The 16,387-nt window shown below is 37.8% G+C and overlaps 1 protein-coding gene across 2 annotated transcripts; it reads right to left on the bottom strand.

Moving 5' to 3' along the window:
- Positions 1-1,298: 1,298 nt before the first annotated feature.
- Positions 1,299-15,368, bottom strand: C1QTNF3 (C1q and TNF related 3). Of its 2 annotated transcripts, none has more exons than XM_059492420.1 (6): positions 15,192-15,368; positions 9,898-10,009; positions 7,653-7,807; positions 4,943-5,072; positions 4,149-4,248; positions 1,299-3,080 (listed from the first exon to the last, which is right to left on the bottom strand). In XM_059492420.1, exons 1-6 carry the CDS (start codon positions 15,273-15,275, stop codon positions 2,921-2,923), a joined length of 741 nt encoding a protein of 246 aa, XP_059348403.1. In that variant the 5' UTR covers positions 15,276-15,368; the 3' UTR covers positions 1,299-2,920. The 2 variants fall into 2 exon arrangements, with proteins under 2 accessions (XP_059348403.1, XP_059348402.1); XM_059492419.1 differs by having other exon boundaries at positions 14,988-15,275.
- Positions 15,369-16,387: the final 1,019 nt, after the last annotated feature.

Raw genomic sequence — 16,387 nt, 5'->3', positions numbered from 1 at the left:
CTGTTTTGCAAAATGCTCGTGACAGAGCTGGAGATGAGAGTTGCTGGCTTGCAAGGATGTCACTGCAGATCCTGGAACTCTGGGGGAAGGGAGGAACAGGACTTGGCTCCGTGTCGAGAAGCATTTTCTGCTGCCAGGATGCCAGCACCTACCACAGAGGTCGAATATCACCTACCAAACCACAGCTCTCCTGGCAGGCAGGGACTTGTGGGTCTTGCCAAGTTTTGGTTAAATCTAGGAGCTCAGGAAGGGGGAGAGATACAGATTCATTTTATCAGAGACAAGAAGCCATTAAGTATACTCCAAATTACAGCTTTGCAGTTTCCAGAAGGTTTTTCAGCTGTAACATAAATTACAAGATACCATGTATTTTATAACAGGGGATAAAAGCCTCTTGTAAAAGACATTTTGTCTTGAGCATCTGCTAAGCAAGAGTCTTTCAGTTATCAGCAGCAATGGAAAGATGACTAATCTTCATGAACATTTCTGAGAAAAAAGATCATATATTCCACATGACTTACTGAATATAAAGCATGTTAATTTTAGAGAAGAACATAAACACACACACACACACTTGTATTCACATCAGTTGCTGTATTTTGAAGATCTTCCTTCTTCTTTTGAAGGAAATGAATACATAAATTAACTATTTATTTGTAAAGTATTATGACACTTAATCAGCAGAGATTGCATGCAGTAAATTGTGGAGAAAAGACTGCTGAGATTTCAGTCAAAACCTAGGAATTTTAACTTTAATGTAAAAAACTGTTTAGCTTTAACATTGGAGCTGCTCTTTGTTTGTCAAAGGAGCTTTTGTGATAATTCTTAGTTACCTTCCCCTCTTAGCAGGCCATTGCACAAAACTCATGAAAACAATATACAAAATGGCTAAGGCAAAACATGACTTTCTTTTATATTATGGCCATTACAGTAGATAATAAGATAAAAAGTAGCTTAAAATTAGTGTTTGTCATACAGTTTCTAAGTGCTTCCTTCTGATCAAAATGGCTTAAAATGGCCATGTTACAAAAGAAGAGTAAGTCCCCAAAGGAAACCTTACAGATTTAAATTTTATGTATATATGTGTGTATATATATACACACATATAAAGTAAATGTATTTTAATCCTTAATACTGACTTTCTCCCATTCAGTAGCAAATGAATGCTTAGGAAAAGCATATTAAAAAGAACATCTCTCTATTGTCTCCAAATGGTAATGTCCTTGGTAAATACAGATGTCAGCAAACCAATATAGCTTTGAACCATAATCTTTATTGAATAAATGTATGTTTTACAAAGTAAGCTTAACAAAATAACATGGTCTCAGGTTTTGAAAACCTATGTGGCACAGACCTGATCCAAGCTGATAAAGAAATTATTAAAACACATCAGACAACAGTTCATTAAAGCTAATATTTTCAGTGGTTGATGCATAAAACTGAAAAAATCACAAGTCATAATCATCAAGTATCAACATGCATTTTTCTTCATAAGATGTGGTTACATACGCTAGGAACGTGTACAAGGACATATAAATTCATGGGGCAGATTTCAATTCATTTGCTCTATTGTTGTTCTACTGATACCTGTATCCAGTATAAAAGAGTTTCAAGTAAATATTTTCCTAACCCCATATTCCTGTTATACATTAATGGCAGGTAATATCTGATTAAAATGTAATGTCTGTAAAAAGGAATTTATATTTCATTCATTTTTGTGTGGGGAGTCAGAACAAGGTACATTCAAACTTCAGTATTGATTTTAGTGCTCATTCAAATGAAAATAGCAAGATAGAATTTCAGGTACCCAAATTTTGAAAAGTCAGTGGCATGAATGCTGAAGAGTGGCCCAGTGTATTGGGACCAGAACTACTAAGCCAGCTAGCATTTACTTTCACCAGTTTAAATACTGAACTGGCTTAGCTGCTGCTTTGCAATGGTTTTTCCTGAAATTCTGATTCTTGGAAGACTGCTAGGAAAACTGTTTCAACAACTTCACTGTTAAGTAAATATGCAATATTATAAGGTATATCCTTCTGGAGGACCTCCAAACACCACAAAGTTTGTTTATCTCTGTGCTGTTGGTGTATCCTGATTTCTCTAGCGTATCTGCCTTTGCTTTGACACCCTGCACTGGCTTACATCAGGTTTTAAAAATTCTAAGGCTAGGGGGAGACATTACAGTTCCCCTGCCTGATCCCCTTCACACTGCAAACTAAATTACCTTAGCTTCAAGCTGCTACTAAGGCAAGAACTACTGACATTCTTCTTCTAACAGAGAGAGACTAAGCATAAATATGTGCTAAAAATCTTTGAAAAATGACACCAGATACATCTTCAGAGGTTTGAGATGGGAATGCAATAAACCTGAATCCTTGACATCTATATTTTCACATTTTTTGCTTTGATTTGAGCTCATTCCAATCCAGTACAAACTTCCTTTAGATCTGGTCTCACCTGAGCCTGCTTATAATACATTCAGGCCTGTTTCCATGATGCAAATTTAAATGAACATTTAAGATGAACTGAATAAATGATCCAAAACTTTTGAATCAGTTGTTCAATTCCTGACATATAACTAAAATATATTTAGAGATGAAATTGATTTCATGTAAACTGCTCTTTAAATTCTTTAAACTCACTTTCCTTTGTTTTTCATCACTTTTGGGGAAGAGAGCAATAGCAACATTTAATGATTAAATAGGTGCAACTCAGATGACAATAGATACTCTGTGAATCTGTGTCAGCTACCCAATGTATTCAGCTTATCTCTGATACACGGGTAGCAGCACATTGCATCAAAACAAGGCTTCTTGATCCTCCAATGTTGTAAAGTTATTTCACAGTCCAGTGAAATATACAAGTTCCAAAAAAGATGGTTTTTTCACATAAACATCTGTTGGGTTGTTTCCTTTTTTTTTTACTTGGTTTCAAAAAGAAGAAACCCAGCAAAGGTGGAGAAGCGTTGATGGTCCCCATGGAGGGCTCCATTTCCCATTCGCAGCCAAACTTCATCTCCTTTGGCAAGTTTTAGGACTGCACTGTTTCCTGAAGTATCTGCTTTCCCTTTGGATTCATAGCTAAGGATGAATATTTTAACAAGTCAGGTTTTTGTTTCTCAATAGTGACCAAACAAACAACTTTACCAAAAAATCCAAGTACATTGTTATCCTGAGCAAAACTTTCTTGAAAGACTTTCCAACATTTTTTCGGCTTTATAAGGAAATTCTGGCAACTTTCTGCATTTGATCTCCTAGTCAAATTTCGCACCTTACCTAAATGCATTATCTCATTCCTTTCTGAAGTTCTGGAATTGAAACTTATTTTTTTTACAGGGCACAGGAACAAATTTTTTGTTTAAAATGAAATGCTGCTCATTGATGACAACACTACAGATTTCCTGTGATGCTTTTTTCCCCTTGAGTTCATCCCAACTAATTTTAAGAGCTGAGTCCCTGTACTCCCAGCACAGGCAGTGAGCAGACACAGGCAGCTTGCTCCCTACTGAGCCTTTCATTGGAATATGGGTACATTTGATGTGGGCTAGCCTCCTGGCTTTGCCTCCTCTCTTCTACCTCTTGCCTTTTCTGACATCAGTGCTTCAGGGGAAACAGAAATGAAGCACTTTTCCTTTTGCAGAGATCTATTGGGGATGAAGCTGCCTGTGGTGGTGTGCTAATGATAAAAAGGCCAGTAAATGGAAGACTTTGCTTCTCACTCAGCCTTACTTCTGCAGCTTAAACACTTCCCAACTTTAAAGTAAATTTCTCTTCCCTCGTGTTAACATGACTGTAAGTAGTCACTGGACACTTCATAATTTCCTTTCTCTGACAAACAAAATGAGGATGAAGACATATTTTAGCGGAATGAAAGCATGATACCACTGAACTCCAACCCTGACTTGCTGTGCTAAACCCTGAGTTTGAGGAAATGGTGATCAAGGCTGAACTTTAGGTCCAGCATCTGTGGTGTGTATGGTCCAAATATGCATGCTGAGGATTGCAAGAAAATAGGTTTTCTTGTTGGTTATTTTACCCTAGAGAATTTCTTCCAAAAAAAATGAACAATTTTACAGTTCTTGAAAGATGAGCAAGCTGTCACAACCATACAAATGTTTTTACATTGAGATGTCCTGGCCCTTTACTTACCTGTATAAGCTGAACACTGTATTACCATTATGCATCAAGTACACGTACACTTCCTCCACATCTTCATGTTTCATCATATTGAAAGTAAAGAAATATACCCCTGAAAAGGTTATAAAAAACAACTTGTTTGCTTCATAGAAAGAAGTAATCATGCCGCACATTTGTGCTTCTTGGTTAGAAACCATAACAGCTGTAGACAAAACTGCCTTCCAGTTGTCAGCAGATATTTTGTTTCTGCTTATAGCATTCCAAAATCTGATTAATTTTAATTCTGCATATGGCAAGTGTTCTTCCTGCATCACAGCTGCATAAGAGGGGGATTGATGCAGCTGAGAAATAACCATGAAGAGCTGTAATGCCTCATTTCCAGCCACACATCTGTTGCAGGTCAGCTCTCAGCTGAATTGGCATGGGGGAGGATGAGGATGAAGAGATTGACAGGAGGCAGGAGGTGGAGGAGGCAACTGTGAAGCTGCTGCTGCTTGCTATAACATTAAGACTGTGGTTCTGTCATCACAGTGGCTGAAGGGCTAAGGAGCCACAGCAAAGCAGACAGTCCTGCTCCCTCCCCAGCTCTGGCCATGCCTCTTCCTCCCGCCTTTGTGTCAGCACTGGTCTCACTGGCTGGCAAGACCACTCTTGGCTTGCTCAGCTTTCAATTAATTTTTCTGGAAAGTAGGTAGCAAGAGCTATGCAGACGGAGTGCAAAGGCAGTTAAATGTGCCTCATCCTTTTTGACCACATGTCTCTCTACATCTCCAATAGTCACATTATTCTGTTTTGCAAATGCTCACCATTCACTGGAGCACCGAATCTCCCAGTCATGACATCAAAAAAATTCCCAACGTTGGTTTCAACGCTACTGAAGATGATTCCACTGTTCTGGTTGCTGAAGTGAGTAGCCATTGAAGCCATAAATGCGACCTGCAAAAATCCAGTTCTTATTCAGGCAGTCGTTCATGAAAAACACGTGTGTAGAGCAACGAGGCAACAGATTTTTTTTCCTGTATTTGCAGTCTGTTTATTTTCCTGACAGAGATGTTCTTCTAGGGTTTGCTCCAAGGCCAATAAACTCCAGTTAACAAAACTCCCATTGAATGCAACTGGAAGAAGACTAGGGTTCTCATATTCAATTGGACCATTCATGACTGTAAAGTAAGTGTATGGTCAAGTGTTTGCAGTTCAGAACCTTAATTTCAGATTTTATTTACTTTTAAGTCTTACTAGAATGATGCAACAGCAATATAGTATTGGAATGGTGTTTCTGACAAAAACGTTTTATGTAGTTTTATGTACTCCCCAATGCATTTAAACTGGATATTGCTTTTAACTGCATGTGTGAAAATGAACAATGGTCAGTAAAATCCATGAAGATTAGTGTTTCTTGCTTAGAGATACATGAAGCACTTTTATTAGAGGTCCTCTGGAAGTGCTGCAGCTGACACTCCATATTCAATAGTTTTTCTGTCTTGTCAGTTGCCCACAATTTTGAAAACAGAGGGTGGTGGAGACCAAGAGGTGAAAATAAGAAAATTAAAACTGTGCTTCAACTTCGTGTTTCACTTCTTGTCATAGAAATGTTTCATAGGAAGTAGTGCAAAACATCCTACACCAGACAATTTAAATTATCCTCAGGAAGATACCAGGGAATGACCCTGCCAGCTGGCCTGGCGAGGGAAGGGAGTGACCTTTTCTGTAAGTCTATCATTCCCCTGCCCCCATTATGTGAGCAAATGGCGTAGAATCAGAATTGCTGCACTTTGTTGCCAAAAGGTTACATATACACTTGGCTTTTTATTTCTATCTCAGCTTCTTAAATGACAAGTGTTCAATTGCATCTGTTACTGCCCATCACAAAAAAATTACATTTTTTGTGAGAGTCCAGCTATGCTGGTATTTAAAAAATAAAAAAATAAAAAAAAAACCAGCCCAAACTCCTTTTGATTTCAGATCCAAACCAGAACAAAATGAAAACAGACAATCAAATGCAAGTCTGGATCCAACAACGGAAATCGTTAGCCATCTGTTCAGAAATTTAAGGAGCTCCAGATGTGAGCTGAAAGCTTGGGCTGATTTTCCTTACCCCTGCATGGATGCATTTTCTATTACGGCAAATTGTTAATATCTGGCTTCTCAGCCAGGATCACATCAAAGTCTGTTAAAGGAAAGCAGCTGCAGTGGCAGATTGATGGAATTTATTGCTTTTTGTCTAGATTCCATTTCACAGTCTCTTTGACCCTGAGTAACATTTTGTGGGCTGAACAGAACAGCAGAAAAATATATCTTTTCTCACTAGGTCTCATTATGAAGTAGCAGGTCAACATGGATGCACAAAGTTTTTCAAAATAATCCTGTACTTAAAACAGTTTTGTACTCAAAAGTGTTTCCTCCTATATCACCACTGATTTTAAAATTCTTAAGTATGGTGGTAAGAAATACTGTAAACATTTTTAAACACATTTGATAAAAGGAGTGATGGAATTTTAAGTATTGGAAATAGGTATTACAATATGAGCTTTCCTTGTTCATCTTCTGTCATCACTCAGTTTTAATTACAATACTACCATTGTCTTTATGTAAGGAAAAAAACAGTGGTAGTTAATTTTAAAATTGTAGAAGGATGTATGTTGAATGTAATTAAAGGTATGTTTATCAGATATTCAGTTATACCATGAGCATATATTATATATATTTCTACATGCATATATTATATCTATATGCACATGTATGAATATGTATATATGTTTATCTGTGTGAGTGTGTATAGAGATTTATATACACATACGTATATATTTATATATACATACACAAACTCTCTGCCATCTGCCAGATTCCTGGGATTTGAAGAGGCTTTAATCCAAGAGCTGTGAAATTGTGCCAATACAAGAGTTGAGCTCAACAACTCAGGCTTGAACCCATATTTAATTGCTCATCTGGCTTTTGAATTATTCATTCATAGGCAGAACCTACATGGCCGTGAACATATTTAAAATACCTAGACATATAAATATACAGACTACTACTGAGGGGTATTTTTTGAAACTAAAGGACTTTTACTGCACTCAAAAAATTTGAGTAGCTGGATACATGTGCTTCTGAGAGTCTCATAAAGCCTGGCTACCCTGAGAAACATGATTCCTTTACTCTTTCCATATGCTGTGGGAAGTGCAATTATTTATGTGATACAGCTTGGTAGGAAAATGATAGTCCCCGCTATTCTCTTTTAATAACCCAGATACTGGCTTTTTGCCCTCAAAGGGAAGCATATATGTTTCTTCCTGCCTATTTCTCAGCTGGATTCTGACTAAAGCTTTTCTTTTCCAGAAAGATCTGGCAGAGCACTTTTTTTTCAGTAAGGACAAGGGCTGTATATGCCTGTTACAGTATTAATTTACAAGGGGATTTGCTTCTTAAGTATCTTACAGTAATAAGGTGCTGTTTTTTCAGTGAAGAAAACCATGATCTGAGTTTTGCTGCAGCCAATAGGAGCCAGAGATGTTGTACCTGCAGCTCTGGGGGAATCCCAGGGTAACCCTTCTCGCCTTTGGGTCCATGATGGCCACGCTCTCCTCTTGGTCCAATATCTCCTTTGTCTCCTTTCTCACCTTTGGCTCCTTCCTGGCCAGTTGCTCCATTATTTCCATTGTTTCCATGATTTCCTGAAGGGAAGCAAAACTTTCTGTTTTATTTAAAGAATTTATCATATTTTAACAAACGAGTGTGACAGGATCCTCTTCCACCAGCTCTTCAGCGCCATAAACCCCAGGCTGAGATGAACTGGATAAGACACTGCTGCATGGTCAGGTTGATGGTAAAGGTTTTGATGAAGGACATAGATTTTGGGAGTTAACCCTCATGTTGCTGTATAAACTGGTGGTGTCTCAAGTCATTGCTTTGTGGGGGAGATGTGCAGGAAGATCTCAGCAGAGAGAAGGCTCAAGGAAAGCAAAAGCCTCTTTCAGTTGCCACATACTAAGTAGCCTGCAGAAGTAGTTTTGCTTTAGCATAAACACCAATTTCCTGGTAAATTAAGTCAATCATGATAGGATAAGCTAATTTTGAATAAGATTTTGCTATCTTTAAAACACACAATCCACACAAATGATGAATGGCTGTAGCATTAAAGTTGTTAAAATCTGTGCTAAAAAGAGGACAGTGTGTATTTGCAGGGTGCTGGCTAGGGGCCATTTGACTACATAGTCCTAGATTTAAAGAGAGACAAAATTTTTATAATTAAGCGCTTTTTGAGATGGCTTACTATGAGTAAATGAGTAAAACAAGTCATTGCAAAACGTACTCATGCATCTGCAGTATTACTTGCTTCCTGGTGTTGACTGACTAAATTACTAAGCAAATGTCTATGCAGCTGACAGGATTTTAAAGCTGGCTAGAAAAACTGAGCAATTATTATTCCTCCTGCAGCAAAAGCCTGATCTTTCAGCTCAGGGGATTAATTAATGTCATCATTGTTCTAATTCAACCTGAATTGAAATTAGGTTCTTTGCCACTCTGCTTGTTCTTTGATTATTCTCTCTGGTTACAAATTTACAAGAAGAATAGTGTTGTTTGAGATCAAATCTGACGATGAAGTGATCCATCAGAGTTTTTCTATTAAGAAAAAAAAAAAAAACTTCAAACAAGGAAGCCAAATGCTGAAAGAAATTATGCACATTTTTTTGTTTGAATAGAGGAATCTGCAGCTCTTAAAAATAACAAGATCCTTTATGTGAAGCCAGAACTGCTCTACCAGTTCAGAACAGAAGTCTGCAAGCAACATTTGATTCAATCAAGGGGAAAAGCAACTGCTGCTGTTCCCCTTACAGGCACAGCAACATGAAATCCAGCAAATGAAGGAGACAGAAGTCCCAGGGTGCGGGAGGCTGCTGCCAGATGTACATTTGTGGTATCCTGCAGTGACAGAAAGTGGAACTGAGACAGGAAGGAAGGGCAAAGCTGGGACCAGGCCATGCCCCAGTGTGTCCACTGCAGCCTTGAAAACGTGGCTGTAGTATAAAATCATATCCTGCTTCTCAGAATCCAACAATTTATTAGTAAGTAATGGATCACTGAATTGCATTTTCATTGTGTTAACAGAAGATGTAAGTTTTTCAAGATGTGATTTCCACATCTCTGAAGGCAGATGATATAACAAACTGACACCAGCATGAAACAAACATTTTCCCTTCTCTAGGCTCTTATATTTCCATATCAATTATCAGATCAAAGTATATACTTTCTTGTGTATGCTGTTCTACTGAAGACATTTTTATGTTAAAAAAGGGGATTTTTTTATTATGAAAGACAAGATGAAAGAAGAAAGTGAAGGAATTTCTGTGGGAGAACAGAAGCATTGTGTTTCTGTAAAATATTAGCTAGCAGTATGCTAGATGAAGAAAAGCCCTTGAAAACAGTAACACAGCTGGATATACAAAGGTGATGACAATAATCAGCTCCAGGGAACAAGCTCTTCCAAGTTTATTGGGAGCTTCATGCTGTTTTAAGAGAGACCAGTTTTTCCTAGAGGTGTGATAAGATTACTTTCAGTATGAATTTGTGAAAGCTGAATTTTAATAACAAATAGGTTTTCAATGGAAAATATCTGTCTCCTCTGAAATGATAGAAAAACTTGTTCCTGAATCTGTCCCCAGATACTGATGTTTGGACCACTCTCTGATATTTCATAGAATAGCCTGTAATTTATGGCCTGCAATTAGACTGATAAAAAAAGTGGGTTAAACTTCATCTTTACCTGGCATCCCAGGGGGCCCAGGGGGTCCTGGGGGCCCTTGGTAGAGTCGAACTCCAAAGTCACCTCGGCAGCAGGAGCTGCAGTCTGGGTTCTGCGGTCCAGGCTGGGGGGGCTAAGTGCACAAAAATAAGCTTTAAGTAGCTCATTCATGGAGGACATCAATCTTATGCATGTTGGTTACAGGGTCTTCATTATGTATTTCTGTTTATATACTTGGTAAGTTTTCAAAACAGTTCTTATCTGGCATGAAATTCCCACACAGGTGATCCCTGAAGGTGTTATTTTTGGAAGATTTAAAGGAATAGCTCTTGAAGCATTCAAAAATCTATAACGAATATTAAAAATCCCAGCTTATCCTGTTAAATAATGAATGTTTTTAAAATAAATTAATAACATCTAATGAAATTTAGATGAATATTTCAATTAGATTCACATCCTGATCCCACATTTTAACTGACCTTTGATGACAAACCTGCCTATGTACAACCAGTAGTAGGACACAAGGGACTTGATTTGACCTTCAGCAGTGAACTCTATTAAACATAAATAAAATTGTGTTGGAGCACACAAAGAAGATACTAAAAAAATCTCTGTGCAGCATATTCCTCTTCATGATCCTAGACCTGTGTATTTACAGGCTACTAAAGTCAGGAGACCCTAAAAAAGTGCCAAGACACAAGACAAAAATTTGAACTTAACACAAGGTGTTAGGGGTTTTTGATCATTTGTAGTGGTGAATGTGAACCCATGAAAACCTATATGCTGACCAATACAGCAGCACAAATAAAGTAATCAGTTCATTACTACTGTAGCAATCAGTTTATAATGGCTTTGTTTGAGTGGTTTTCTTTTCCATATTATTGTGTTTGTACTAATGGAGACTCATTCAATTCTGATTGAGTTTCATAACTTAGTTATCATAGATTTTCCAGTATGTCAGATAAAGCCAAGATTCAGTGTTTGATTTTACTTCTCTACCTCCTCATTTGTTCCATCTTTGTTTCTTTTCCCTACAATTCTTTCCGAATATCCTGAGATGCAAACCTTCAGTTCTTAAAATCTGGAGATGGATAGTTACACCAATCCAACTACTACTTTTCTTTAATCACTCTATTATTTGCCTTCCTTCCCTTTCTTTTCCCTAATCTTTATCATTGTCAAATTCCTTGCCCAATGCAGACTTATTGGTTTAGTGTCAGAAAATGAGCCCCTGTCAGGATGGGAGCTGTCAAATGAGCCCACAGATGTGCTGTATTCCTGCCCTCAGTGTCACCACTGATGTCACCTGAAACATTCTGCCTGTGTTTTGGATAATACCAAGCAAACCCTTGGAATTCATTGATTTCAGGAGGCTTAGGGACTTATGGATATAGGAAATTCATTTCATGACACCACCAAAATACTGCAGCTCCTCCAAGGGGACAGACACAGCCCTGTCCAGCTGGAACCAGTGATGGTGAAGTTACCATGGGAATAAAGGCTGAGTTGACAGCTAAACAAATATCCTTCCTATTCAAAGAGTTATGGAAAAGTTAAGACTTGCTAATGGGCAGAAGGGCTTCATACTTATGGGGTTTGGTCAAGGTTATGCTTTTTAGATTAATTCTAGACAAGGTCTATACTTAATGAGAAAAATAGGCTCTGCCTCTTGAACTCCCACTTCCTGGAGAACCTGTTTGTATTTTTCTGGCTGTTTTGTCTCTTCCAGTTGTTAGGCAGGACATAACTGACAATCACCAAATGCACTTTTTATAACATTCCTGCTATGAGAGAAGAAGTGGCTCTGGTTTCAGCCCATTTTCAGTCCTTGAAAGGGAGCCAAGTACAAGAGGATTGTACCCCCTAAAAGAATAACTGATTTTTGCATTGAGATTAAAATCTCCATCTTCTTTTAGATAATGTTTCATATTCACGTTAAATGGGAAGGTGAGCTAAGTACACATCTCCCAAGAGCAAATAAGTCATATCAGCCTAAAAAAATCCAAAGACTTAGAAGAGATTGTAATTGAGGGAAGACATGAATCCAGCAAAGTGGACTGCATGTGAGACTCTCTCTGTGCAGATGCAATTTGTCTTTTTCAGACAATGTAGTGAAATCTTGAACAACTTTATTAGAGAAACAGCTATTTTAAAATAAAATAGATACTAGTGATACTAGGTCATAACCAAGTGCTATCAGGCATTACCTCAAAAAAAGATCATCAGGTTCTTAGGTGTGAAATAAGGCAAGTCCTGCCAGTCTGGTTGTATGCAACAGTTCCACTGATTTAAAAATAGCTTTTTATGCAAGTCATAAAGTAATTAATTTATTACCTTTACTCTTTCACTAGGAGAAAAAAATTATTCGTGGTCAGCTGCCAAGGATGAGTATTATTTAGGATTTTCTTCTAATCTTTAAAATCAGAGAACTTCATGAAGAGTACATTTAAAGGAAAAATATGTTCCTAAAATAAAGTTACACTCAAATGTGACATAGAGATTAGTTGCAATCTACTTGCCAAAGGCATCCTTTGCAGCCATTTGTGCATAATTTTTGTCAGTGAATCTTTGGCTTTGCTGCCAGAACCTGAATATAATTTAGGAGGTTGGGAAATGCATCTGCCACATTGATATCCTAACATTGATAGAAAACTGGAACTATTTCTGAAGCTATCTGCTGAATTTCCCATGATTTAGTATGTAGGAGAATAATCTAGGCAACAGATGGTCTATGAAATTCCCTTAAATTAAAGCTGTGAACAAGTCATAATTGGAGACCCAACCTTTGACCCTTTTTGACTTCCTGATTAATTTTATGAATTTCTGTTTTATCGTCGAAGACAAAGCAGAAGATGAGTGATGCACCTCCACCATTCTTGGCTTCTGTTCTGAATGCAAAATATCTGTCTCTGTGGGCACTTAGGCCCTCCATGCCCTTCTCCAAGCAAAGAAGCAAACAAAAGTTGCCAAAATTCAGGCTAAAACACTGCTTGGCTAGTGATACTGAAAGATTTTCAAAGAGCAACCTGAAGTGGCAAAATGGTCTGACGTGACTCTGCTTAGTCACTAAGAGTTCTTGAAAAATGCACGTTATATTTTACATGATTTAACAGCAGTGTGGAAGCTGGCCTTGCACTCGGTGCAGCAAAGACAACAAATAGCAATAACATACAATAGATAGTAACAACAAATACTATCATCTCTTTTCCACAGCAGGGAACGAGACCTTTGAAACACTTTATCAAGAGGGTGAAATTCCCCAGCCTAAATTCTCTTTAGCTGGGTAGAGTTATTCCATCTAAAATAACTAAGAAAGCAGGAAATAGGAATTGAATAGTTTCCATATAACTCAAGGGAAAGAGAGAGATTTGACATGAATTAAAACATGTCAGTGCCACCTTTGTTCTTCCTCTGCCTAGAAATTCCTGGAGTCTGGAAGTGGAAAACACATATTGCGTAACCACTGTGTGATTGATTATCCCTGTCGCGCATCTGCTAGTGCTCCATTTCATTTCGGTAAGCCAAAAATTGCATCATTTCCCCACAAAAGATTGCTTCTTGGAGATGGGCTGGCAGGTAAATGGCTGCCATCAGCTGTACTCGGATCACTGGGCTTGATTTTATTGTCACAACCTGTTCCCCAGCAGGCAGCTCCAGACAAGTTGCATTAAACTCTCTGACAAGAGACACATGCAGCCTGAGCACACTTTCTGTGGGGGAAAGTTTGAGCCCTAAAAAGCTGTGGTTTTGCATTAAATCCTGCATTATCTGAAATTGTGTGGTGTTAAAGGGGAATCTTCTGTACAAGGTCTGCAGCACACAGAATTCTCCCTGCAGTAAAGGGGTCTGCACACACTGGCTGGCTCTTTGGACTGTACAGCTTATGTTTTACACTGCTTACACTCTGCAAGCACAGTTGAACATGCCTACAGTTAAATATCTGCTCTGCTGACTGCACTGGAGGAACATTTAACTCCTGCCCAAGAAATACAAAATGCAAGGCACTGTGGAGTTTTAATACAGGGAATACAGTGTATTAAACCTATTCCCTTACTTGGATGTGTTTCAGTTCTTCAAGCCCAGGACAGGATGAAAATCAGACCTCTTCTCTGCTTATCATAATAATAACCTTATTATTCAACACTTATCTGCATGTCTTTGATTTTGGCAATTCAAAATATCATATTTTGATCTTAATAAATTTTAAAACCCCAAAGGATAAAAGGTGAAGTGTACAGGACTCAAATATTTGTATCAGATGTAGGAAAAACCACTCATGTTCTTGCTGTTAATAAAACACATTGATCAAAAAAGCTCCTTCATTTGAGTGGAATTTTGTTTTGCCTAGTGCTAGAAAAAGCTAAATTTTCTGCCCTTCAGATTTTTTTCTTTCAAATTTGGACTGCAATATTTTGTGTATAATCAAGTTATGCCATTTTTCCTGTGTTATAAATTAATGACTATAGTATGTAAAGTGCCATGAAAGGCATAAAAATATTCTCAGTTTCAAATGCAGATACTGAAGACTATTTACAATTTCATTGCAAGCTTTTTTTCTTTATAAATTCTCAGTTGATTTATATTATTAAATCTACTCATTACAGTACTATCTGTTTTTTTCAAGCTACTCCTTAGAATAAAATGTTTGAACATTCAGAATTTCCTTATTTTTGTCTCAAGCTCAAGAAATATTCTTTATATACATCATTTTAAGGTAAAATTATTCTCTGCTAATTGAATCTCTCCAAATACCTCTAGAAATGCTCTCTTTTCCTTCACATCTGAATGAGTTAGAAATATCTAATATATTTAATATATTAAATAATTAATACCTTAGGATAATTAAGAGACTGTATTTCAGCATATATGATTTCACAAGCTCACAGTTTCAACAGAACAAAGCACTGCTGCCTGTGTTGAAATCAATGTCCCCAACCACTGCTGGTTCTACCAGCTCATTAAAAGATCCTGTAAAGCAGCCCAGCAGGATACAGACCAATACACAGCCTTAATAAAAACTATTCCATAAATATATCACTAGTAATGTTAGCAAAAAAAAAAGAAATTCTCATTAGTTTTAAAGATATCTTTAAAAGATTAATTCAGAGTACCTGGACTCTATCTGAGGTAGTCAGTTCTACATCATCTACCTCTGGTCTCAGGACATTGTGGTCTGTAGATGTGCTATTAACAACAGTCCACTCTATAAGTTGATGCCGCTGTTTCAATATTTCCCTGCTTCTGGAACCTTTGTGACCAGTCTGGTGGTGACTTTGCAATATTTTGGCCACTGGTTTATAAGATCTTCTGCTCACCTCCATGTATTCATCTTGACACAGGCAAAATGGAAGAAAAAATAAAGCCAGCAGATGCCAACTGATGAAATCCTTCTCTGCCATGTTAATCAAAATAGTTTTTCAGGAGTCCAGCAAATGCCTTGCAGAAGGAGAACTTCTTTGCTGCACCAGACGTTATGTGGTCCTTTCAGCTTTTCCACTAGTAAGCCTGGCACTGAGACCAGTACCAGGTTTTATACGCTTGCATGCAATAAATAAAACTAAAAATGCCAAAGTGACAGGATCCTTCATCCAAAATCAGTCATGCTCCTTTAAACAAACCAGGCATTATTCAACACTTCACCACCACAAGGAAAATTGATTTGTATGCTGCAAATGACCACAGCATTTAATGGACTCCTGTGGTTCCTATTTGGGGGCATTAAAAAATGTAGCACCTTTCCTTTGGCATGTTTTTGTTTAAGTGTGAAAAAATGTGATGGAAATGGGGAACATGTGGCTAATGGTTTACGCTCCTTGATTAGACATGGAAAGGCTGTGAATTCACACTCTTAAATGTCTTTTGGACACAGTCACCTTTCTTATTTGCCAGGAAATTCACACACACAACTGCGTCAGCCCAGTCTGAAAAACCCTTCCAAAAGCAATTAGGAAACAAAAGCACAAGAGGAGCTTTTGCATATGAACCTGACCCAATGACTGTTTCTGACTATGCTTTTCATTCACTAGAAGAAAAATATTGAATTTCTGTCAGTTGGCCAGCAGTGGAAGGAGACCGGGTAAGTAGCTTTAAAAAACTGGGTTGAATTCAGATTCACAGAGCCCCATTTCTCAGCATTAGTTAAACATGCTTGGCCAAGTAGTATTTTCTCCCTTGAGTTCCTAATGTTTTCCTAAATGTAATTGCCAAACCAAGTTTTATGTTTTCACTGCCAAGTAAATATAAATTTACCGGGGGCTTATTTCAGACTAAAAGAATCAAATTATATGTGTATAATAATAATATCCTTATTTTACTTCTTGAACCACCCACTGGTATTCTCTGTAAAGCCATAACTGCAGGATGCCCTTCTGCACACGCATCCACAAGCACACCCAACCTCCCCAAAAGCAAGCAGCTCCCTGGTCTGTGAGCAAGTCTTCACCAGTACCTGGCTGCAACAGCATTGCTGAGGAAGGCACCATTATTCCCAGGAATGATCCCCAGCCCTGCA

Source organism: Ammospiza nelsoni, chromosome Z (assembly GCF_027579445.1).
Source record: "Ammospiza nelsoni isolate bAmmNel1 chromosome Z, bAmmNel1.pri, whole genome shotgun sequence".
Lineage (NCBI taxonomy): Eukaryota > Metazoa > Chordata > Aves > Passeriformes > Passerellidae > Ammospiza > Ammospiza nelsoni.
The sequence above is the reverse complement of the archived record's forward strand: the minus strand, read 5'-3'. Positions and strand labels throughout refer to the sequence as shown.